A 25,607-nucleotide genomic window follows, 5' to 3' on the forward strand; every position below is an offset into this window, starting at 1 on the left:
TTATTAATAGTTGGACAAACTCCATCAAGGCTATTAAAAGGTGAAGTTCATTGTAAAGGGAATTTTCCATAAATATGCAACAGGACTGTGGATTTAATTTATTATCTCACTGTCATCATAATTTGACCATTTTAGTACTCTAACTGCTCCATTTTTTTTCACTACTCAGAAAACAATAAAAATTAACTTGCAATCAAGGATGAAGAAATTAGGTCCGATGCTCTATTTTAGCCACACTATGTCTAATAAACACTCCCGAGTTACAGAAGTGATGAATAATAGAAACAATTTCACATAATATCCACAACGCCACATTTGAAACATAACTTTCCACAAACACATTGTCATGAAACATATTCTTCTGTCCTCTACCTATCCATACCTTTTCTATTTTCCAGCTGTGTAGGAAATAGGTTTCTGCCTTGTTTATATATCAACAATCTTCCTAAAAGGCACAGTGAATGAACAAAATAGATATACTGTAACTCTTCTCCCGTGTAGAAAGTCTTCTGGTTACTGCCTTAAAAAATAAGAACATTTCTCAGAATTCAGTTATAGTTTTCAGTAAGACTCCTATCTATTCTGTATTCCTGTTTGAACTACCAATAAATGTGTAGCACTACATTTGTAAAGGAAGTTTCCCAGACAGCATAAATAAGCAAATATCACTGAATTCTTTTTTCCCCCATTTCCAGTGAGAAAGATCTAAAGAGGTCTAAACCCTGACATCTGCTGGGAAACCTATACAGCAGTACACAGGCAATCCAGGAAGTTTTTGGAGAATGTTGGGGATAACTTCTTAACACAGGTGCTGAAGGATCCGACCAGGGGCCGTGAGCAGCTTGACCTTCTGCTCACAAACAGGGAGGAACTAATAGGGGAAGTGGAGGTGGGTAACAACCTGGGAAGCAGTGATCATGAGATCATAGATTTCAGGATCCTGACCAAAGGAAGAAACGAGAGTAGTAAAATACACACCTTGGACTTCAAAAAAGCAGATTTTGACTCCCTCCGAGATTGGATAGGCAGAATCCCCTGGGATGTTAACATGAAGGGGAAAGGAGTCCAGGACAGCTGGCAGTATTTTAAAGAAGCCTTATTGAAGGCACAGAAAGAAACCATCCCGACGCGTAGTAAGAGAGGCAAACATGGTAGGAGACCGGACTGGCTTACAGGGGAAATCCTTGGTGAACTTAAGCACAAAAAGGAAGCTTACAAAGAGTGGAAACTTGGACAAATGACCAGGGAGGAGTTTAAAGGTATAGCTCGAGAATGCCGGGGGGTTATCAGGAAGGCGAAAGCGCAAATGGAATTGCAACTGGCTAAGGATGTGAAGGATAACAAGAAAGGTTTCTACAGGCATGTTAACAAGAAGGTGGTGATCAGAGAGGGTGTGCGGCCCCTAATGGATGAAGGAGGTAACCTAGTGACAGATGACGTGGGAAAAGCTGAAGTACTCAACGCTTTCTTTGCCTCTGTATTCACGGACAAGGTTGGCTCCTGGACTTCTGCGCCAAGTGACGCAAGATGGGATGAAGATGGACAGCCCGTGGTGGGTAAAGAACAGGTTAGGAACTATTTAGAAAAGCTAAACGTACATAAATCCATGGCTCCGGACTTAGTGCATCCGAGGGTACTGAGGAAGTTGGCAAATGTCATTGCGGAGCCTTTGGCTATTATCTTTGAAAAGTCGTGGAGATCGGGAGAAATGCCGGATGACTGGAAAAAGGCAAATGTAGTGCCCATCTTCAAAAAAGGGAAGAAGGATGATCCAGGGAACTATAGGCCGGTCAGTCTTACCTAGGTTCCTGGAAAAATCATGGAAGGGATCCTTAAGGAATCCATATTGAGGCACTTGGATGAGAGGAAAGTGATTAGGAATAGTCAGCATGGATTCACAAAGGGCAAGTCGTGCCTGACCAATCTGATTAGCTTCTATGATGAAGTATCTGGCACGGTGGACATGGGGAAGTCAGTGGCTGTTATATACCTTGACTTTAGCAAGGCTTTTCATACGGTCTCCCACAATATTCTTGCCAGCAAGTTAAGGGATTGTGGATTGGATAAATAGATGGTAAGATGGATAGAAAGATGGCTAGAAGGCCGGGCCCAGCGGGTAGTGATCAATGGCTCGATGTCAGGATGGCAGTCGGTTTCTAGCGGAGTGCCCCAAGGTTCGGTTCTAGGACCAGTTTTGTTCAATATCTTTATTAATGACCTGGATGAGGGGATGGATTGCATCCTCAGCAAGTTTGCGGATGACACTAAGCTGGGGGGAGAGGTAGATACGCGTAAGGGCAAAGATAGGGTACAGAATGACTTAGACAAATTGGACGATTGGGCCACAAGAAATCTGATGAGGTTCAACAAGGACAAGTGTAGAGTCCTGCACTTGGGACGGAAGAATCCCAAGCATAGTTACAAGCTGGGGACCAACCAATTAAGTAGTAGTTCTGCAGAAAAGGACCTGGGGGTTACAGTGGATGAGAAGCTAGATATGAGTCAACAGTGTGCCCTTGTAGCCAAGAAGGCTAATGGCATCTTAGGTTGCATTAAGAGGAGCATTGCCAGCAGATCCGGAGATGTCATCATTCCCCTTTATTCGGCTTTGGTGAGGCCGCATCTGGAGTATTGTGTCCAGTTCTGGGCCCCCCTCTACAAAAAGGATGTGGACGCATTGGAGAGGGTCCAGCGGAGGGCAACCAAAATGATTAGGGGGCTGGAGCATATGACTTATGAGGAAAGGCTGAGGGAGTTGGGTCTGTTTAGTCTGCAGAAGCGAAGAGTGAGGGGGAATTTGATAGCAGCCTTCAACTTCCTGAAGGGAGGTTCCAAAGAGGATGGAGAGAGGCTGTTCTCAGTAGTGACAGACGGCAGAACAAGGAACAATGGTCTCAAGTTGTGGTGGGAGAGGTCCAGGTTGGATATTAGGAAAAACTATTTCACTAGGAGGGTGGTGAAGCACTGGAATGGGTTACCTAGGGAAGTAGTGGAGTCTCCATCCCTAGAGGTGTTTAAGTCTTGGCTTGACAAAGCCCTGGCCAGGTTGATTTAGTTGGGATTGGTCCTGCCTAGAGCAGGGGGCTGGACTTGATGACCTTCTGAGGTCTCTTCCAGTTCTATGATTCTATAATTCTAGGTATTTCAAAAGATGATATATAAATCTAAGCTGTGGAATCTGTTGTTCAGCACAGATCTTTCTTACAGATAGAACAAGGAGCAATGGTCTCAAGTTGCAGTGGGGGAGGTCTAGGTTGGATATTAGAAAATATTATTTCACTAGGAGAGTGGTGAAGCACTGGAATGGGTTACCTCGGGTGGTGGTGGAATCTCCCAGTTTGGGAGAGGTTTTTAAGTTTTTAAGTCCCAGTTTGACAAAGCCCTGGCTGGGATGATTTAGCTGGAATTGGTCCTGCTTACGGAAGGGGATTGGACTCAATGAGTTCCTGAGGTCACTTCTAACCCTAAGATTCTATAATTCTATGATTAAGAAATCTTTATAGGGTGAAAGAGTGAGGGTTTTGTCTTCATTTGCCATATGGAGCTGAGATGTCACAATAATAAGCATGGTGTCAAGTATCAGAGGGGTAGCCTTGTTAGTCTGAATCTGCAAAAGCAACGAGGAGTCCTGTGGCACCTTAAAGACTGACAGATTTATTGGAGCATAAGCTTTCATGGGCAAAGACCCACTTCATCAGAAACATGTAGTGGAAATCCCAGAGGCAGGTATAAATGAGGCATAAGAAAGGAGTACCAATTAAGAGTAAGGCTAGAGATTTGGTGAAAATATATACCTCCTAGCCAGTGGCACAGCTATGAGCACCCGCATGGCCTCACAATATGCCAACATTTTTATGGCTGACCTGAAACAACGCTTCCTCAGCTCTTGTCCACTAGTGCCTCTTCTCTCCTTACGCTACATTGATGACACCTTCATCATCTGGACCCATGGGAAGGAGGCTCTGGAAGAATTCCACGGCAATGTCAACAATTTCTACCCCACCATCAACCTCAGCCTGGACCAGTCTACACAACAGATCCACTTCCTGGACACTACAGTGCAAATAATTGATGGTCTCATAAACACCATCCTATACCGAAAACCTACTGACCACTATGCCTACCTTCATGCCTCCAGCTTCCATCCTGGACACACCACACAATCCATTGTCTACAGCCAAGCACTAAGGTACAACCGCATTTGCTCCAACCCCTCAGACAGAGGCAAACACCTACAAGATCTTCACCAAGCATTCTTGAAACTACAATACCCGCCCAAGTGAGGAAACAGATTAACAGAGCCAGACGTATACCCAGAAGCCTCCTACTACAAGACAAGCCCAACAAAGAAACCAACAGAACGCCACTGGCCATCACCTACAGTCCTCAGCTAAAACCTCTCCTATGCATCATCAATCATCTACTACCCAGCCTGGAAAACAATCCCTCACTTTCACAAGCCTTGGGAGGCAGGCCAGTACTTGCCCACAGACAACCCACCAACCTGAAGTAAATTCTCACCAGCAACTATACACCACACCACAGTAACTCTAATTCAGGACCCAATCCCTGCAACAATCCTCAGTGCCAACTCTGTCCACATATTTACACCAGCGACACCATTACAGGACCTAACCAGATCAGCCACACCATCATGGGTTCATTCACCTGCACATCTACCAATGTAATATACGCCATCATGTGCCAGAAATGCCTCTCTGCTATATACATCAGCCAAACTGGACATTCCCTATGTAAAATAATAAATGGACACAAATCAGATATCAGGAATAGTAATACAGCCACTCCCCGAGTTACAACTACCTCCACTTATGGCCATCTGCACTTACGACCAAAGCGGTCGAAAATGCGGATCCAAGTTACGAATGGCAATCTGCGCTTACGAACAGCGCGGTCGCCATATAACTCTATGGGATTCGAGTTACGAACACTTTGAGTTACAGACCATGTGTTGGTCTATAACTTGTTCGTAAAAGGCTGTATACAAAAACCTGTTGGAGAACACTTCAATCTCCCTGGACACACAGTAGCAGATTTAAAGGTAGCCATCCTGCAACAAAAAAACTTCAAGAACAGACTTCAAAGAGAAACTGCTGAGCTACAGTTCATCTGCAAATTTGATACCATCATTTTAGGATTAAACAAAGACTGTGAAAGGCTAGCCACCTACAAAAGCAGTTTCTCCTCTCTTGGTTTTCAAACCTCCACATCAGCTGCTAGAAGTGGGCCTCATCCTCCCTGACTGAATTGACCTCGTTATCTCTAGCCATACTCTTAATTGGTACTCTTTTCTTATGCCTGTATATTTATACCTGCCTCTGGAATTTCCACTACATGCATCTGACGAAGTGGGTCTTTGTCCATGAAAGCTTATGCTCCAATAAATCTGTTGGTCTATAAGGTGCCACAGGACTTCTCGTCAGTAATAAACATGGAATTTTATATATAAAATCACTGCTAAGGCTATGTTTTAGTCATAGTTATTTCTAGCAAACATCATAAACAGGTCATGGAGAGTAAACAAAAACTCACAGCCTGTGACCTGTCCATTACTTTTACCATAAACCCCTGACTAAATGGGGGAGGGAGATCTCAGGGTGCTCATCGGGGGAGTGGCCAATGTGGGAGAGTGCATCAGTTGTTAGGAAGACTGACCTAGGGATGCCACTGGTGCTCCTGAGGGGGACAGTCTAAGAGGCACCACCAGTATGACGTACGACCCCCCTACTAGTGCTGCTGGGGGGAACAATTGACGCGACTGGCAAGGCTCCTCACAGCTTTGCAGAAGTGGCAACATGTCCCTCCCTCAGCTTCCAGCTCCATATGCTGCCTCTACACCAAGTGCCAGCTCCATAGCTCCCATTAGATTGGCTTAGAACCTATTGGAAAAGGCAGTGCACAAAGCTAGGAGCTGAAAAGGGACATTTTGCTGCTTCTGGGGAGTCCCCTAAGGCAAGTGCCATGAAGAATCCTCACCCCCTCTCCCAACCTCCTGCCCTGCGTCCCCTCCCACACTCAAACTCCTGCTGAAGGAGAGGGATGCAGTGTCTCAAGACTGCCCCAAGCAGCTGCCTGAGCTACTCAGCTGGCCATTGCAGAAGTCACAGAAAACCTGGAAATTCATGGAATCTGTGACTTCTGTGACCTCCATGACAAATTCACAAGCTTATTCACGGCATATATAATATATGTGCGCATGTGCGTGTGTGTTTGTGTAATTGCACAACACATGATTAATTAATTACTTACTGCTGTATTGTTGGGGCAAAACTTTAACTCTAGAAGTTGTATCAACTGCTGATTTACATGATTCAAAGTAGTAAACACACTGTTGAACAGATGCAGTAATCTGAAAAATGCACAATACAATAAAACTTTCAATACTTCACAATAAACTAATTCTCCTTTGGATCCAATCACTGCCTCTTAACACCAAAGCCTCAATTTTTATATAACTGCGTATAGTTTATAATGAATCAGCCACTCTCCAAAAGGAGGGAAAATCTTCCAAAAATAATACAAGTGTCACTGAAAAGTCCATAAATATTTATAGAAAGAAACCTTGTATCTACAAGTATCAAAATAATTGTTTTGAGAAAAAGGCACTGTATAGGTATTTATGAAAGGTAAAGGAAGTACAGTACAGTAGACTTCCGATAATCCGGCACCTTTTGGACCTAGGTGGTGCCGGATTATCAGATTTGCCGGAGAATCGGAATGTCTGGTACAGCTGCACGGCTTAACAGCTGGCCAGGACACAATCTCCCTCCCTCTCCCCTTCCCTTTCCTCTTCATGTCTCCTCCATGCTGTAACCTGTTCCTCCTCCCTCTCCCCTTCCCTTTCCCCTTCACTGAAGCAAAACGCTCTTCTCCATACTGTAATATGATCCCACTCCCCCCCCCCCAACTTGATGCTTTCTCTGGTTACAGCCAGCACGTGTTCTGGTTACAGCCAGCACGTGTGCAGAGCGGCAGGCTTTTTAATCAGCTTGGCATTTTGATGCCGGAGTATCGGGAGTGCCGAACAGTTGGATGCTGGACTATCGGAGTTTCACTGTTGTAGAGGCAAGAAAAAGGAATAAGGGAATTTGTGTGCAGCCATCTTGGTCTTGTTAACAAGAGAGGAAGAGTCAGGCTAAGTCTGTGGCCTGACAACGCGAGATCTGTAATTAGACGCTGCCTTTGCCTCTCGCCTCCATACGGAGATAAGGATAGAATGCTGACTCTGGCAGGGACCTTGAGATAAGGAGCATCTGGGTGGAACTAAAATAACTGTTAGTCTCTTTCCCATTACAATCACCAATGGCTAATTGTTATTGTTATTATATTTTATCGACAGTATAAAAACTGCTTCATAATTGCTTGTATTCGAAGATCTTCCTTGGAGGGGGGGGCTTCCCCCCATCCAAACCAGTTTTTCCCTTGCTGCAGCTTGTAATAAAACTGCCTCTGGCTACTTGTTGCTTACAAACTCAGAGTGAGGACAATGTTTTCTTCCACACTGTATATAGTGTTCTATAGGAACATTGATATGGGAATTGCGTGGTGGAAATTATTTTGGGGTGTTAAGAAATTCAGCAGGCCAATCTAAATGACAGCATTGTCCAGTTATACCAGAAGAACAGAAGACACTGGGTATGGTTTAATCAGTACACAACTTTATTATTAGATGTTTGAGATTACCTGGCAGATAAAACTATATAGTTCAGGTAACTCCATAATCATTTCAATATCTACCTGGGAGCTTCTACCAGCCTTTTTCCAGCCAACCCATTCCTGCTCCACCTGATCTGATGAAAACGGGCTTCTCTCACTGAGCTTGCCTTTATCAACTTCTCAGTTCTTCCAGTTTCTGGGAAATCAGTCAGTGGACCCCAATGTTTTTGCAGTAGGGTCTATGCCCTCTCTCCTCCCTTTAAAGTGTTATACTCTTTCTACCTGCAATCCTGACAATGCCTCTCCCATGCCACATAATTTGCCATATGGTCATTCTTTCAAGAAAGCTTTGCCACAAATAACGAACGAACTAAAAAAAAATATGTTGCACGGTAGCATCTTGAAGATGCCAGGAGAATAAGCTATATGTGTCCAAAAAAAGCCAATTGCTTTCTTTACCCTTTTTCTTTCTTTATCCCAAATTTTAATCACTGTTTTCGGTAATTTCACTCATGGTCTCTTTTCACTTTTAATAGCCATGTTTTTAAGTCACTTTGCCCAATACACAGGTAGATGTATATCTCATGCTTCAAATTACACCTACTCCGGTTTTCAAAGCCCATTCTTTTTTATTCTCCCTCCCAATGTACTGTAGAATGGTATCTATATCACTGGATCTGACTAATGAAATTTAGTACTGGCTTGAATTCTTATGGTGTTACAAGCTAGATCAGTGAGGGACAACCTAGGCTAGTGAGTTGGCCGCATGAGTGGCTTACAAGATTGTCGTAACCAAGACAATCTCCCAGGATTATTTATTATAATTTTACCTATATATATCTATATGTGCATCTATACCTACATTACATCAAATGTCTTCATTTGCATTAACATGCTTTATAAAATATAGCTCTGATCTACATGGGTTGTCCATACAGGTTGTTCCCCCACTAGCATTTCCATGGAACCCTACCGAGAAGCTTCTTGCAAGTGCAAGGAGTCACTCTTTTAGGGCCAACTGCACCTTTGACTCTCCTCCTGGTTGTCTTCTTTTTTTTTTTTTTTTTTAGGGTACCCACAAAAGGTTTTAGGCTTCTCAGATGTCACATCTTTTGGGATAGAGATCTGTATCTCTCTCCTTTGAGAATAGGGGTGTAGCCTGCTCATTTTTGACACCTTATTAATATGTATAAGCAATCATTAATATGTATGATCTGTTATGAATATGTAGTAGCTGTTAGGAATGTTAATATAGAAGTTTTTAGGAGTGTTGCACACAGCACGCAAGTAGCTGCACATGTCCCACTCTGCTGCTGCACACGGGACACTGATCCAGGCTGTTACATCTTGTTTATCAAAGCACCCAATCACGGACCCTTGTTTTCCTATGCAGGGTCCAATGATTTTAATGTGAAAGATCATGAATATTTATGAGAAGGGTGCTTTGAAGGCCTGGCTAACAGTTGTCTGTGTTCGTTCACGCCTTTTCCACCTTGCTTGTGTTTGTGTCACCCTGTCAGTCTCAGTTAGTTAGTTAGGGTTAGCTAGCTTCTCATCATCGAGTGTGTCCGTTAGGATTAGTACGTCGATTCACTGCACCAGCGGCCGGGTACTTGTCCATGACGGGAGCATCGTGTTAGCTAGCTAGCTTTTGTGTCCAGTATAGGGAACAGGTACAGCTCGTCGATCACTGGTTCCTGCTGAAGAATAGAAGACACCAGACGACCAGCGCCAGGCAAGTCTCCACCAGTGATTCCTGCGACTAGGAGCGGAAGGCCCCAGACGAGGATCATCACCACCTGTCTGCACCATACCCGTCCTCAGGGTCTCTGAGGGATCGCCTCTCCGCTCCTCGTTGAGGGCTCAGAAGGAGCCCTAAGGCTTGAGGTCGAGAGCACCGCAGAGGATCACCACTGCGAGGGATCTCCTCCTTGTCTTTCACCAGAGGCTTTAAATTAGCCAAAGGTTTGAGAGAGAGGAGCTTCTCACCCACTGTCAACTACTGGACTGTGTAATTATTGTATTTTGTGTAACCTTGTGTTTGTGGGGTACTTTTCTATCTTCTTTCCTTCTTGGGGTTGGGATAAAAAGTGTTTACCTGCTTTTCCTTGCTATGCTTTTAAAACTTTTACAATATATGGTTTGGCTCTTTTAAAGTGAGTCACGTTTTCATTTATTGCGGCATTCTTGGGACAGCAAACACCTATGATAGATGAGGTCTGGCGTCGACTGCAACTTCCACTGAGGTTTTAATAACGTAAATCAGATGCAAATTTAGGCCTTAGTGATCCTCAGTGCAACAGGGGGTTATGTTTAGGGGTTTGCACCTCATTGTGATATTCCAGGAGATCTGACCAGGATTCAGCACCTGCAGTTAACTCTTCTTCCAGGGCTGTACAGTACACGCCAGCTACTTTGCTGGCCTTCACAAAGCAAAAGGCATTTATTTTGGGGGCAAAATAATCAGAGAAAGCATATGAAAACAAAAAATAATCTACATGAACATTAAAAGCTTACCGATGATCACCCTACATTCCAATACAGGAATTTGGTAGGTGTTAGTCTTTCAAATTTCACAGCTGGGTTTACTCCTCTGATTCATGTCAGTTTTTAGACCAGGAACCAGACTCCAGATGGACAGTTCAGCTGTTTCTTAAGATCTTGAGTCAAGAGAGCTAGTAAGTAGTCTCCTCAGGATTTTTGCATAATTCAGGCTCTGGAATTTGCATTATCCACTCCCTAAGGATTCCCCAGGAAACCCACTTGATACGTTGTGTCAAAAGTCCATGGTACTGGCACATTTCAATATAGTCTTTTGAACTCATACTTCTCACTACCTCAACTGCCACCAGGGGTCTGCTTATAGGGCACAGGTTGCAGTATTGATGCTTTATATATTTGATATTGTGACGGGGTGTGGTCACAGACGACCCCCTCAGGGGTGCCTCCCAGGGTGCTGCACGGCCACTGCCACTCACCTTCCTGCTCTCTGGGGCTCCTCACCGCCCAGTCCTGCTGGGCCAGCTCAGCTGATCTCTCCAAGCCAAGACCCCGAGCTGAGGTCCCTGCCCCCACCGAGAAGCAGTACAAACAATGAACCACTTCAGGTCCAAGGAGAGTGCAGTTTAGGGCCCAGCCTCCTGAGAAAGCACTCCCCAGATGGGATCAAACCCCAAAAATTAGGTAAGCCCCCTTTAACAGTGAAAGGGGGAATGTGCACCCTGGTTGCCTTTCCAGGTAACAATCGCTTGCACTGGGTTTGACAGAAAATAAAAATGGTTTTATTAAGTTGAAGCAGTAGGATTTAAGTAGTAATAAGTGAAAACAGGCAGAGCAAAGTAGGTTACAAATCAAAAGAAACAAAACCGCTTGTCTAATTCTCCACTGAAACCTCAGTGCAAACTTAAACTCTCCCTAAAACCTCTTTTCCAACTGCCACTCTAAACCAGGGCTGTCTTCCCCACCCTGGGGTCTCAGGCTCCTTCTTTCAGGTGCAGCCCAGCCAAAAAGACCTATTCCTTTCCTATTCCTTTTGTTAAAGAGTTGAGGCCACTCCCTACCAACCACTGCTCAGACTTAAGGACAAAAGATTGTTTAACAGTGGCTCATCTAGAAGTTGCAGGTAACACTCTCCATGTCTCCCATTCACACATTGGAAACTCACAAATTATTCCCCACTCCCTGTGTCTAATTTTACACACACAAATGATACATAAAACAGAGTAAGATAAACAGAACAAGCAAATCAAGACATGAAGATCGATGGATTACATAAAATAATTCGCACAAACCACCTTTGAGTTATGTATATTCATGTCCATAAGTCCATTTCATAAAGCATTGGGGGGGGGGGGCTCCGTCACAGATATGTTCTGCCTTAGCCTTAAAATTTCTGATTGATGATACTTGATTTCATAATCCTAATATTGCATTAACAGTTTTAAACCAATATCAAGATATATGTTTTTATGACCAATTTTCTTGTGTTTCATAGAATCATAGAATACTAGGATTGGAAGGGACCTCGAGAGGTCATTGAGTCCAGTCCCCTGCCCTCATGGCAGGACCAAATACTATCTAGACCATCCCCGATAGACATTTATCTAACCTACTCTTAAATACCTCCAAAGATGGAGATACCACAACCTCCCTGAGCAATTTATTCCAGTGTTTGACTACCTTGACAGTTAGGAACTTTTTCCTAATGTCCAACCTAAACCTCCCTTGCTGCAGTTTAAGCCCATTGCTTCTTGTTCTATCCCCAGACGCCAAGATGAACAAGTTTTCTCCCTCCTCCTTATGACACCCTTTTAGATATCTGAAAACTGCTATCATGTCCTCCCACAATCTTCTCTTTTCTAAACTAAACAAACCTAATTCCTTCAGCCTTCCTACATAGGTCATGTTCTCTAGACCTTTAATCATTCTCATTGCTCTTCTCTGGACCCTCGCCAATTTCTCCACATCTTTCTTGAAATGTGGTGCCCAGAACTGAACACAATACTCCAACTGAGGCCTAACCAGCGCAGAGTAGAGCGGAAGAATGACTTCTCGTGTCTTGCTCACAACACACCTTTAATGCATCCCAGAATCATGTTTGCTTTCTTTGCAACAGCATCACACTGCTGACTCATATTCAACTTATGGTCCACTATAACCCCTAGATCCCTTTCTGCTGTACTCCTTCCTAGACAGTCGCTTCCCATTCTGTATGTATGAAACTGATTGTTCCTTCCTAAGTGGAGCACTTTGAATTTTTCTTTATTAAACTTCATCCTATTTACCTCAGACCATTTCTCCAATTTGTCCAGGTCATTTTGAATTATGACCCTATCCTCCAGATTAGTCACAACCCCTCCCAGCTTGGTATCATCTGCAAACTTAATAAGCGTACTTTCTATACCAATATCTAAATCGTTGATGAAGATATTGAACAGAGCCGGTCCCAAAACAGACCTCTGAGGAACCCCACTTGTTATGCCTTTCCAGCAGGATTGTGAACCATTAATAACTACTCTCTGAGTACTGTTTTCCAGCCAGTTATGCACCCACCTTATAGTAGCCCCATCTAAGTTATATTTACCTAGTTTATTGATAAAAATATCATGCAAGACTGTATCAAACGCCTTACTAAAGTCTAGGTATACCACACCCACTGCTTCTCCCTTATCCACAAGACTCATTATCCTATTAAAGAAAGCTATCAGATTGGTTTGACATGATTTGTTCTTTATCATTATTTGTATAGCTTACACAACAGTTATAATATAACACAGCTACATAGTCGTAAACAACAGTCCCATTTATTAAATAGCTTTTATCAGAATTTTCAAAATCCCCTTATTCAAATCTGCTTGCATGCCACATATCGCACTTAACATTAAGTAACAGACTACCAGATTTTGAAACATTTTTTTAAACCAGAGACTTAACTGATTTTAAAAATTATTACTTGGTCCATCAAAGGGAGAAATGTCTAAAATGTAAGACAAGCAAAAATAAATGCTCAAACCACAAGGACCAAATTGGACATAAATTTCAAGCAGAATATGGCAACAGAAATATAGACTTACCAGCGATTTATATTTTTTTTCAAGGAGCCTTAGCACCACGGTTCTGCTATAATTTGCATGCTAAAAATGTAAAACAGAAATACTGTGAACACCTATACTTTAATTTTTAATTTGCAACACAAAAATCAAAGTTCTCCAATTCTATTCCAATAATTACTGCACAGAATAAAATGCACAGAATTAAGTTCTAACTTATGTTAATCAATATTGCATAGTGGTATATTTTTCTATTGCCACTAGATTAGGATGGCAAAAAAGGAGAAGATTATAATAAAACTGCAGCAGTTTTAGAGACAGGTCAGAATGAAAATAAACACAATGTGCAGTTACGCATGCTCCAAACTAGGAAACAAATAACTATGCTTAAGATTACAGGATATGGCTTCATATGGAGCTATGTAAATCCTGAATGGTATATTGTGAGGGGCAGAATTTGTACCGACCCTTTGTATTCCCTTGGAGTATAGCTAATTCTAATTTCAAAACACTTAAAATCTATCAGCAGATGTATGAGTTTTTTCTTACCATCCATTTTTTGAACCACACAGCTTTGACATCAAGTAGAGCTAAGAAGTATATTGGATCCAAAAGCTTTGGAGACACATGTTGTCTTTGCTCACGTTTTACTGAGAACAACAATAAGGTACTCTCAACTATTTCTTCCATATACCTCAAAAGATTATTAGAAAAAAAAACTTGGTCAAATGTTAAATCAAATTACATTTATACTGATACCATTCACAAATAATCTTGCTTATAATATTCATCTTTATCATCAACCATGGGCTTAATGCCCATTGGTATCCGATGCCTCCCACTGGAAAACATTAAATTGAGAAAATATTTAATTTTTATCATTAAAGAGTTTTGTAGCAACAGCTTTACCCACCATTGAAATGTCACCTCCTCAAAGATAAAAGAAGATAAATGTTTAACTATGTATAAGAACTATTATTAGGAAAAAGAATATACTATCATTCAATCGCTGGGGAATTTAGGTAAGTAAAACATCATTAATTCAGACTTGGATTTGGCCAAAACCATGGAGCCAAAGTCTCAGACTGTCGGGAAAAATGCTATTGACTTCTGAAAGTGGTTAGCCACTATTATCTCATTTGAAAGAGAACACCTCCAATAGCAAAGCAGTTCTTATATGCTGCGGCACTGGAGCCTCAATGATTTAGGATTAAGATTGCTACATATCCAACCACCAAATTTACTGTTTGAGTATTGGGAATCCTGAAATCTGTTGTTATATGCTAGTAGAAGCAAGGAGAGGATAAAGTTTCCAGAAAGAATGGAGAGGAGGTAGATTATTTTGAGTGCAGTAATGGGAAACTGATGTCATGCAGATAATGCCAGAATACAATGGAACTAGCAGGGAAAAGTGTTTGTCTGCTTCCCCAAAGATATGGGGCCTGACGGCTGAAAGACAGTAGGAGGAAAGGCTGAGAGGCACAGAGGACTGAAAACTTTCCATTCCCCGCAAAATGCAGACATTTGGATACACACTATTAATCTTTTGACAAAATTTTGAGCCTTTAACGCTAATGTAAAAAACGTTATTTTAGAAATACTGATTGAAGGTGACATACTTTTCTGGATGACGAATCCAGAAAGAGGGAACCTCTCTTTGGTACTCATTTAGAAGACGCACCTGTGAACACAAGGATTACAATTTAAAAAGGCAAAGAATTAATAATACTTCTATAATTAAATAAATTAAAGAGATGGAAAATTAACTTCTACCTTTTTAAGTAAACGAATTATTTCTGGGTTAGTTATGTCTACACCATCTGAAACGGCAGGAATACAATTTTCTCCAGAAAGAAAGTACAATTCTAAATGTTTTGCTGAAAAGAGAAAAAAATCCACAGTATTACTACAGGTTAAATCTCATAAATCCAGAAGCCCTGGCGCTGGGGAGTGAGAGTCAGATGGCAATTCTGCAGCGGAGAACCCCACCAGTGGGGACAGAGGCAGCCGGGGACCCCATTCCCAGGGCCCCTATCCTCAGGGAGCCCTGGTGAGGCGCAGCAGGAGCAGGACCATTAGCAGCTGGCAAACCCCGTCCCCAAGGAACCCTAGCCAGGTGGGGCAGCAGCAGGGCTATCAAGCCCTGCCTACGGAAAGCCCCAGTGGGGCTCAGCAGCTGGCAAGCTCCGTCCCCAGAGAGCCTTAGCTGTGGAGGGTGCAGAAGTGGGTCCACGGCGGGGAGTCCATCTCTGTGGAGCCCAGCCAGCCTGCTGCACCCAACCCCGAACACAGCGGCAGCGGGGCTGCAGCCCAATGGCAGTGGGGCTGGAGCGGAGCCAGCCACAGGGAGGAGCAACAGGCTGTAAGGCCGGTAACAGGGGACTTCCCCTGTTTCAACAAATTCCCTCATTTGGGACTGGTCAGGTCCCAAGGATGCCAGACCAAGGAGGCAACCTGTTGTAATGTAAACTTCATTAGGTAATGAATTTCGGTTTTTTAAAAATAATTTCAAAAAACCATATGAAATATGAAAATCTTTTAAAACATGACTAAATGCACATACCTAAACTTGTATAAATGTCCCTTGTCATATTTAGTGGAGAAGAGGAAAAGATCTTTGCATAGAATCTCAATATTTTGTCCTAGAAAAAAAAAAATTAGTAACCTATGAACAAATTACTTTATTAGCATGGTGCAAAATAGGATACAACTAATATTTATTCCATGCTTCGTTCAATATTACAGTCTACATACATAGCACTAAAGATGCACTGGTGCTTTATACGGGTACAAAAGCAACAGTCCGTGGTATCAAGAACCTACAATCTAAAAAGAACAGTGCCCTGATCTTGCATCACAGAAACAGGGTCTATATTAGCATATTTTAATTATTTTAAAGTCATACAAAATGCAAGTAACTTAGGGTATGTCTACACTACCCCGCTAGTTCGAACTAGCGAGGTAATGTATGCATACCGAACTTGCTAATGAAGCCCAGGATTTGAATTTCCCGGGCTTCATTAGCATAAAGCCGGCGCCGCCATTTTTAAAAGCCGGCTAGTGCGAACCCCGTGCCGCGCGGCTACATGTGGCACGAGCTAGATAGTTCGAACTACGTAGCCATTCCGAACGAGAAGTACAGATAGTTCGGAATGGCTACGTAGTTCGAACTATCTAGCCCGTGCCGCGTGTAGCCGCGCGGCACGGGGTTCGCGCTAGCCGGCTTTTAAAAATGGCGGCGCCGGCTTTATGCTAATGAAGCCCGGGAAATTCAAATCCCGGGCTTTATTAGCAAGTTCGGTATGCATACATTACCCCGCTAGTTCGAACTAGCGGGGTAGTGTAGACATACCCTCACATAATAACACTAATGATAGAAGATTAGCCACTGCTGTTAAACCAATAAAAGAACTACTTAGGAAAAAGAAGAAGAGAGATAAATAACAGCATCTGGTGCAGCTTTAACTATTTTAGTTTTAGGAGATATGGGGGTATGTCCACACTGAAAAAATATCACATCATTTTATTTTCATTGCTTTTTCCCCAGGAGATATCCCCAAGGGGTCATGTCCAAACCAATAAAGAAAACATCATACTTTTCTTTCTGAACAACGCACATGTATATTCATGAAGTATATCTTTTGTGACAATGAAAAATACATCACTGTGAAAGATTACCATCACATTTTATATAATAAGAGAAAGTTATTCACCTTGGCGCAGTTACAACAGTTCTTGGAGATGTGTGTCACCATGGCTGTTCCACCAGAGGTGCTCCACTGAGATGTGGGTTTGCCTCAGATAGGAGATTTGTCAGAAGTGGTCTGCATACGAGTTAGGCGCATCGTGCCATTCGTGCTGTTTCTTAGAGCATGCAGACCGGCTCCTGCCAGTTCCTCCTAATTGCTGAGTATCTGAAAGACATAAAGGAGAAACTCCAAAGCAGGGAGGAGAGCTGGTAGTGGAGCATCCACGGGGACACACATCTCGAAGAACCATTGTTACTGCACCAAAATTAGTAACTTCCTCTTCAAGTGGTGTCCCTGTGGGTGCCCCACTGTAGATGACTTCGTAGCAGTGGCCCAAAAATAAGGAAGGTGGGATTAGGAGTTAAGATTTCACCGCTATGGACAGTAATGCAGAGGAAACTGCTGAGTCACTAATGAAATTGTTGGGGATAGCGCAATGCTTCGCAAAGGTGTAGTTAGAGGACCACGTGGCAGCTCGACAGATTTCTCAAGGAGTTCCCCTACGTGACAAGTTGTAGAAGCTGCTACTGCCCTGGTAGTATGGTTTCTTGATATCTCTGGCAGAGGTTTGTTCTGTAATGAGTAGCAATGCACAATACACAAAGTGATGAGTTTGGAGATGCGTTGTGCAGAGAGAGACTCGCCTTTGGAACGATCAGCCATCGAAATCAGCAATCATTAAGATTTCCGGAAAGGTTATATTCAATCAATGTAAAGGCCAGTGCTCTACGCACATCTGATGTGCGGTGCCACAGTGGGAGGACTGTGGCTAGGCGTAGAAGGTTGGGCTCATTGATATGAAAATCCGAGTTTAGTTTTAGTAGGAAGGTCAGTTGAGGGTGGAATATAACCCCTGACTTGTAAACACTGTATAGGGAGATGTAGCAGAGAGCAGCGAGCTCCCCTACCCTATGGGCAGATGTTATTGCTAAAGGTAACCTGGGTGGTTAATAGCGGTGGAGGGCAGGGTTTGAAGAAGTGTCATGTTAGAGCATCCAAGATCATTTCTAAGTTCCATGGTTGAGGTGGCTCTCTATGTGGTGAGTAGAGATTTGCCATCCCTATCATTAATCTCTTAGGGTATGTCTACACTAGCCACCCTAGTTCAAACTAGGGTGGCTAACATAGTCATTCGAACTTGCAAATGAAGTCTGGGATTAAAATATCCCGGGTTTTATTTGCATGTTCTCGGGCACCGCCATTTTTAAATGCCCGGTAGTTCAAACTCCCTGCCCGTGGCTACACACGGCACGGGCGAGGTAGTTTGAACTAAAGCCCCTAATTCGGATTACTGTGATGAGGAGGAGTAATGGTAGTCCGAATTAGGGGCTTTAGTTCGAACTACCTAGCCCGTGCCGCGTGTAGCCGCGGGCAGGGAGTTCGAACTACCGGGCATTTAAAAATGGTGGCGCCCAGCAACATGCAAATAAATCCCGGGATATTTAATCCCGGGCTTCATTTGCAAGTTCGAATGACTGTTAGACACCCTAGTTCAAACTAGGGTGGATATTATAGACATACACTCTGTAGTCGAGTGAGCAAATACCAATTAGCCCTTCAACTGGCTGCCAGAAGGCAGTGATCACAGCAAGGTGAACCTTGAGAGATGACAGCGCTAGGCCAGAGTGTTTTAAATGCAAAATATAGTCGAGAATGCAATGAATCGGGGCAGAGGTCAGATCTAGACTATTTTCCATGCACCAGGAATGAAACCTATGCCACTTGTGCAGGTAAGTGACCTGTGTGATGAGTTTTCTACTTGGTAGTAGAACAAGTTTAACATCTTGGAAACAGCTCATTCCTGCATCCTGGAATCAACTAGGAACTACACTGTGTGGCGAAGGTGATTGGCCTGAGGGTGCACTAGGGCTCCCTGGTCCTGGGTGAGCAGGTCGTGGTGTCTGGGTAGGGGATAGGGTGGGTGAGGAGACATGCAAAGCCATGTCTGATGCAGATAAAGGGGGCTATGAGGATTACTGTTGCACTGTCTCTGATGATCTTTTCTAAGACCCTCGGTATCAGAGGAGTCGGAGGAAAAGCAGCTGATCGCTCCAGTTGAGGAGGAAAGCATCTCGCAGAGATCTCAGCCCGATTCCTGCTCCAGAGCAGTAGTACTCGTGTTTTGATGTGTGGTGTATAGGCCTATGGTTGGGAGGCAGAAAGCATCTTGTAGTATTCGATAATGTAGTTCCCACTTGTGGTCTGTGAGAAAGAACCTGCTGAGTACATCTGCAGTAGTGTTGTCTTTGCCAGGTAGGTATGAGGCTAGAATCGTTATGTCGTGCTGGAGCATATTGCCTGCGCGCATAGGGAACATGATCAAGCTCCTTCCTAACAGTTTATGTAGAAAACAGTGGTTATGTTGTCAGTAAGCACCTTGATGGTGTGGCCCCGAATAAGAGTGGCAAAGTGCTTCCATGCGTCAAAAACTGCTCTCAATTCTAGGAGGTTGATACGATGGGAGATTTCTTTTGTGGACTAGTGGCTCTGAAAGCGATGGCCATCGAGATGTGCTCCCCAGCCTATCAAAGATGCATTGGTCGTAATTTGCAGCATGCATTGAGGTCAGTACAAAGGTACACTATAAGAACATAAGAACAGCCATACTGACTCAGACCAATAGTCCATCCAACCCAGTATGTTGTCTGATGACTGGCCAATACCAGATGCCCCAGAGGGAGGGGACACAATAGATAAATCTCACGTGATCCCTCCCCTGTCACCTACCTCTGGAGAAACAGAGGCTAGGAACACCATTCCTACCCATCCTGGCTAATAGCCATTGATTGACCTAACCTCCATGAATATGTCCTAGCCTTCACCACATCCTCTGGCAAGGAGTTCCACAGAATGACTGTGTGCTGGGTGAAGAAAAACTTCCTTCTGTTTGTTTTAAACCTACTGTCTATTAACTTAATTTGGTGACCCCTACCTTCTTACATTGTGGGAATATGTAAATAACTTTTCCTTATTCACCTTTTCCACACCAGTCATGATTTTATAGACCTCTACCATATCCCCCCTCAGTCTTCTCTTTTCTAAGATGAAAAATCCAAGTCTTTTTCATCTTTCTTCATATGGGACACATTCCAAATCCCTAATCATTTTTGTTGCCCTTTTCTGAATCTTTTCCAATGCCAATATTTTTTTTTTTTAGATGAGGCAACCACATCTGTACGCAGTATTCAAGATGTGGGCATACTATGGTTTTATACAGAAACATTACGATATTTTCTGTCTTATTCTCTATCCCTTTTTTAATTATTCCTAACATTCTATTTGCTTTTTTGACTGCCGCTGCACACTGAGTGGATTTTTTCAGAGAACTATACACAATGACTCCAAGATTTCTCTTGAGTAGTTGTAGCTAAATTAGTCCCCATTATATTGTACATATAGTTGGGATTATTTTTTCCAATGTGCATTACTTTACATTTATCAACATTAAATTTCATTTGTCATTTTGTTGACCAATCACTTAGTATGGAGAGATCTTTTTTAAGCTATCTTGAGCAGTTTGGAATCATCTGCAAATTTTGCCACATTACTGTTTACCCCTTTCTCCAGATCATTTATAAATAAGTTGAGTACAACTGGTCCCAGGACAGATCCTTAGATCCTCTCCATTTGGAAAATTTACCATTTATTCCTACCCTTTGTTTCCTGTCTTTTAACCAGTTATCAATCCATGAAAAGATCTTCCCTCCTATCCCATGATAACTTACTTTGCTTAAGAGCCTTTGGTGAGGGACATTGTCAAAGGCTTTCTGGAAATCTAAGTATACTATATCCATTGGATCCCCCTTGTCCACATGTTTGTTGACCCCCTCAAAGGACTTTAGCAGATTAGTAAGGCATGATTTCCCTTTACAGAAACCATGTTGACTTTCCCCCAATAATTTTATTCTTTACTATGGTTTCAACTAATTTTCCTGGTACGGACGTTAGTTTTACTGGTCTGTAATTGCCAGGATCACCTCTAGAGCCCTTTTAAAATATTGGCGTTACATTAGCTATCTTCCAGTCATTAGGTATAAAAGCTGATTTAAAGCATAGGTTACAAACCACAGTTAATAGTTCAGTAATTTCCCATTTGAGTTTTTAAAACTCTTAGGTGTATGCCATCTGGTCCCAGTGACTTGTTACTGTTAAGTTTTCAATTTGTTCCACAACTTCCTCTAATGACACCTCAATTTGGGACAATTCCTCAGATTTGTCACCTAAAAAGAACGGCTCAGGTTTGGGAATCTCCCCAATATCCTCAACCATGAAGACAGAAGAAAATAATTCATTTAGCTTCTCTGCAATTACTTTATCATCTTTGATTGCTCCTTTAGCATCTCTGTCGTTCAAGGGCCCCACTGTATAGCTGGCTTCCTGCTTCTCATGTACTTAAAAAACATGTTGCTATGATTTTTTGAGTTTTTGGCTAGCTGATTGTCAAACTCCATTAACCAGCTAACATGTTGGTGGGGATGGTCCACCAACTCAAAGACTTCAAATCTTTTGGTGGCACTGCGATTCACCTGTGCACATCATGTTTGCCAGGAATGTAGACTGAGGCTATCCACTGCTAAAGGCACTTCAGGTGAAGTGTTGAATGGGCTACGACATATGTGGTAACTTCCATGTGTCCCGTGAGTTGAAGACAGCTAAGTATGGAAACCGTGGGGCTTGTGTTAGGGCAGTGGATGAGCCTAGGCGTGCTCCAATGCATTCCAAAGATTGTTGTGGTGTCATTGATGATTTTTGTAAGTTGATTATAAGGCCAAGAGCATCGAAGACTGCCCTGGTTATGGTGGTGGATTATAGCGTGTCGTTGAAGGATGGGCTTTTGATCAAACAATCATCGAGACAGGGGAAGGTTATGATCCCAGCACGATGGAGGTGGGCTGCGATGACCGCAAGTTCCATGGAAAACACTCTGGACATCCAAGACAGGCCGAAATGTAAGACTCGGTATTGGAAGTGCTCGACTCCAACGACAAATCTTAGGAAACACCAGTGCGCCAGATGTATCGTGACATGAAAGTAAGCATCCTGTAGGTTGAGGGATGCAAAACCAATCCCTGCTGTCAAGAGCTGGGACAACAGATGGTAATGTCACCATCTTGAATTTCTGTTTGCAAAGATGTCATTTGAGACGGCGGAGGTTTAGTATTGGTCTCCATCCACCTGACTTTTTCTGGGTGAGAAAATAATGGGAATAAAAGCCCTTGCCCCTGAACTCTTCAGGTACTTTCTCTACTGCTCCGATGGTGAGGAGACATACCTCTGGCCTCAGAAGAGTCTAGTGAGAGGAGCCCCTGAAAAAGGACAGGGAGGATGAGGAGGGAACAAAGTGAAAGGAATGGAATAGCTGGACGTTACTAACTCGCGGACCCACTGGTTGGTCATGATGGTGGCCCGCCTTCATTGTAATGGTCTTAGGCAGTAATGAAACAACCGGTGGCCAATTGGTCTTCACATTGCTGACCAATAAGAGGAATGGTTTGCAGGCCCTTGAACAGCATACCAAACTTGCTGCCAGTTATTCTGTTGGTTAGATATCCTATTGTTCTGAGGACGCCATTTTTGTGTGCCATGTCGATGGTGCTGGTTAAACGGTCTATGTTGAGGTGCAGAGTATGGGAAGGGCCTATGCCTCTGATTTGCATCTATACAGTGGTGTTTACATGTCCAATGTTCTTAGTGTAGTTTTTGAGTCCTTGCTGGTGTGTAGAACTTCATCGGTTTTCTCTGCAAATAGCTTTTGTCTATTGAAGGGGAGGTCTTCCATCTTTGATTGCAGTTCTTTGAGTACTCCTGTGGATTGGAGCCCTGAGGCTCTGTGCATTTCCACTGAGGTTGCAGTCGATCATGCGACTGTGTCAGCAATATCGAGCATGATCTGCAGAGCCGTACGGGAAGTGGTGTATCCCTCCTGCACCACAGATTTTAGAATCTAGTGTTTGCTATGCGGGAAGTGCTCTATAAGTGTGGTTAGTTTGGTAAAGTTATCAAAGCTATGATTCGCCAGGAGAGCCACATAATTGGCCAATTTCAAGGTCAGAGGAGATGACAAACTTTTCTACCAAAAAGGTCCAACCGTTTACTATCTTTGTCATTGGTACTGTTCTTATATTGTGGGGCCTTGGCCCTTTGCAGTACCACATTAACCACAAGGGAGCTAGGTTGCGGATGTGTGAATAAAAAAATCCATCCCTTCAGAAGGAATAAAGTATTTCTAATCTGTGCTCTTGTTGGTCGCAGGGACAGAAGCCGGTGTTTGCCATATGTCATCGGCCACTTCTAAAACAGCCTCCTTAAGTGGAAAAACGACCTTGGATTTTTGAGAAGGCTGCAAATTTTTCAAAAGACGGTGCTGCTTTTCCTGTACTTCAGTAAGCTGGACCTACTGACTGTCTGCAACCCGCTTAAAAAGATCCTGAAACTCTCAGAGGTCATCGGTCAGTGATGAGTCTCCTGAAAATACCACCTTGTCAGAAGAAGACGAGGATGGGTCCGTCGGAGAAACTCCCTGAGATTGTTCATGGTCAGAGAGTTAATCTTCTTCAGGCTCATAATGTTGGAGTGTCTGCGATGCGCTTTGGGTAGGAGTGGGGGTGGAGGGGCTCGTGTCAGCTGGGGTGAGCGAATTGTCACGGACACGCCTGGATTCCAATCGGTAGCAGCAAGATGACCAAAGCCGGGATAAATTTAAGAAACAAAAACTAGTCTGGTAGAACGTTATAGACTAACAAAACATGTAGATGGTATCATGAGTTTTCGCTGGCACGGCCCAGTTCTCTGGGGATCTGGAATCTTATTTCTGAACTTTTTCCAATGCCATAAGAACATAAGAATGGATGTACTGGGTAAGACCAAATGTGCATCTAGTTCAGTAGCCTGCCTGCCAACAGTGGCCAGTGCCAGGTGCCCTGGAGGGGGTGGACCAAAGACAATGATCAAGCGATTTGTCTCCTGCCATCTTTCTCCAGCCTCTGACAAACAGAGGCCAGGGACACCATTTCTATCCCCTGGCGAATAGCCTGTTAAGGACCTAACCTCCATGAAACCGTCTAGCTTCTCTTTAAATTCTGTTATAGTCCTAGCCTTCACAGCCCCCTCTGGCAAGGAGTTCCACAGGTTGACCTCATGCTGTGTAAAGAACTTTATTAGTTTTAAACCTGCTACCCATTAACTTCATTTGGTGTCCTCTAGTTCTTCTATTATGGGAACTAATAAATAACTTTTCTTTATTCACCCTCTCCACACCACTCATGATTCTATATACCTCTATCATATCCCCCCTCAGTCTCCTCTTTTCTAAAGTCCCAGTCTGAAAAGTCCCAGTCGCTTTAACCTCTCTTCATATGGGACCCGTTCCAAACCCCTAATCATTTTCATTGCCCTTTTTTGAACCCTTTCTAAGGCCAAAATATCTTTTTTGAGGTGAGGAGACCACATCTGTACACAATATTCAAGATATAGGCGTACCATTATTTTATCCAGGGGCAGTAAGATATTTTGGGTCTTATTTTCTATCCCTTTCTTAATAATTCCTAGCATCCTATTTGCCTTTTTGACCGCTGCTGCATACTGTGTGGAAGTTTTCAGAGAACTATCCACGATAACTCCAAGATCTCTTTCCTGATTTGTTGTAGCCAAATTAGCTCCTATCATACTGTAAGCCCTCAATTCTCAGCTCTAAGTGAGTCTGACCGGGGCGGGAAGGGCTGTGTCTGTGAAGGCTGCAGTGCTTTATTAAATACCGTATTTTCCGGTGTATAGGGCGACTGGGCGTATAAGACGACCCCCTATCTTTTTAATTAAAAGATAGGGTTTCATCTTATACCCCAGCGCCCCTCCGCCTCCTTTGCTCCCGGTGTCCCTGGTCTGCTGGAGATGGTCCCCAGCAGACCAGAGGCACCGGGAGCAAAGCCGCCAGGAGCGCCTGGGCTCCCCCCCCCCCCCCGCCGGAGCCCCTCCGCGGCTTTGAAAGCCTCGGGGGAAGCCGGCGGGGGGGCATCCCAGGCGCGCATAGGCTCCCCCCCGCCGGAGCCCCTCCGCGGCTTTGAAAGCCTCGGAGGGGCTCCGGCGGCGGGGCATTCGGCGTACAAGACGACCCCCGATTTTTGGGGGATGTTTTTTAACTTCAGAGGTCGTCTTGTATGCCGGAATATATGGTAAAAGCATTTTGAGCCTGGTCTCCCTGTCCCTTTGTGCTTGCAGTTAACTTAGAGCAGTGAGGACATTTTTGCAGAATATGCTCCTCACCTAGGCACCTAATATAGCAGGAGTGCCTGTCTGAAGCAAGCATGGGTTCCCGGCAAGTGTCATATTTTTTAAAACCAGGTGATTCCGGCATGGTTTTTCTCTTCTTTTCTATATATATTTCTCTTCTCTTTTTTTTTTTAAACTCACAGTACTACGACGTCTGTCAGTCCTCTCTTTTTTTGTTGTTGTTTGTTTTAAAGTGCTATGAAACTGTGAATTTACTGCTAAGATTAACTAACTAATAACTATTAACACTTTAACTATCCAACGATTAACTAACAACTATTTAACTTCTGGCAGGATCTGATGAGATGGAGTTAATTCTATCTGTGACCAAGGATGGTTAGGAGGAACTGGCGGAAGCTGGACCGCG

The 25,607-nt window shown here is 43.4% G+C and overlaps 1 protein-coding gene across 9 annotated transcripts in view; it reads right to left on the minus strand.

Moving 5' to 3' along the window:
* The window catches only part of TBC1D32 (TBC1 domain family member 32), a 205,113-nt gene that overhangs the window by 149,556 nt on the left and 29,950 nt on the right, over positions 1-25,607 (minus strand). For 8 of the 9 annotated variants that reach the window (XR_012902655.1, XR_012902654.1, XM_075924062.1 and 5 more), the window contains 7 exons: positions 15,790-15,868; positions 15,000-15,103; positions 14,846-14,907; positions 13,776-13,920; positions 13,251-13,310; positions 6,271-6,370; positions 383-520 (listed from right to left, as the gene is read on the minus strand). Coding sequence is in view for 7 of the 9 variants with exons in the window: in XM_075924062.1 (XP_075780177.1) it covers positions 383-520; positions 6,271-6,370; positions 13,251-13,310; positions 13,776-13,920; positions 14,846-14,907; positions 15,000-15,103; positions 15,790-15,868 (688 nt within the window). In the remaining 2 variants the exon portion in view is untranslated. Of the gene's footprint in view, positions 1-382; positions 521-6,270; positions 6,371-13,250; positions 13,311-13,775; positions 13,921-14,845; positions 14,908-14,999; positions 15,104-15,789; positions 15,869-16,939; positions 17,132-25,607 lie in introns of those variants that run through there. The other variant, XM_014577943.3, reaches the window with a different exon arrangement.

This window comes from Pelodiscus sinensis, chromosome 3 (assembly GCF_049634645.1).
Source record: "Pelodiscus sinensis isolate JC-2024 chromosome 3, ASM4963464v1, whole genome shotgun sequence".
Taxonomy (NCBI): Eukaryota; Metazoa; Chordata; order Testudines; family Trionychidae; genus Pelodiscus; species Pelodiscus sinensis.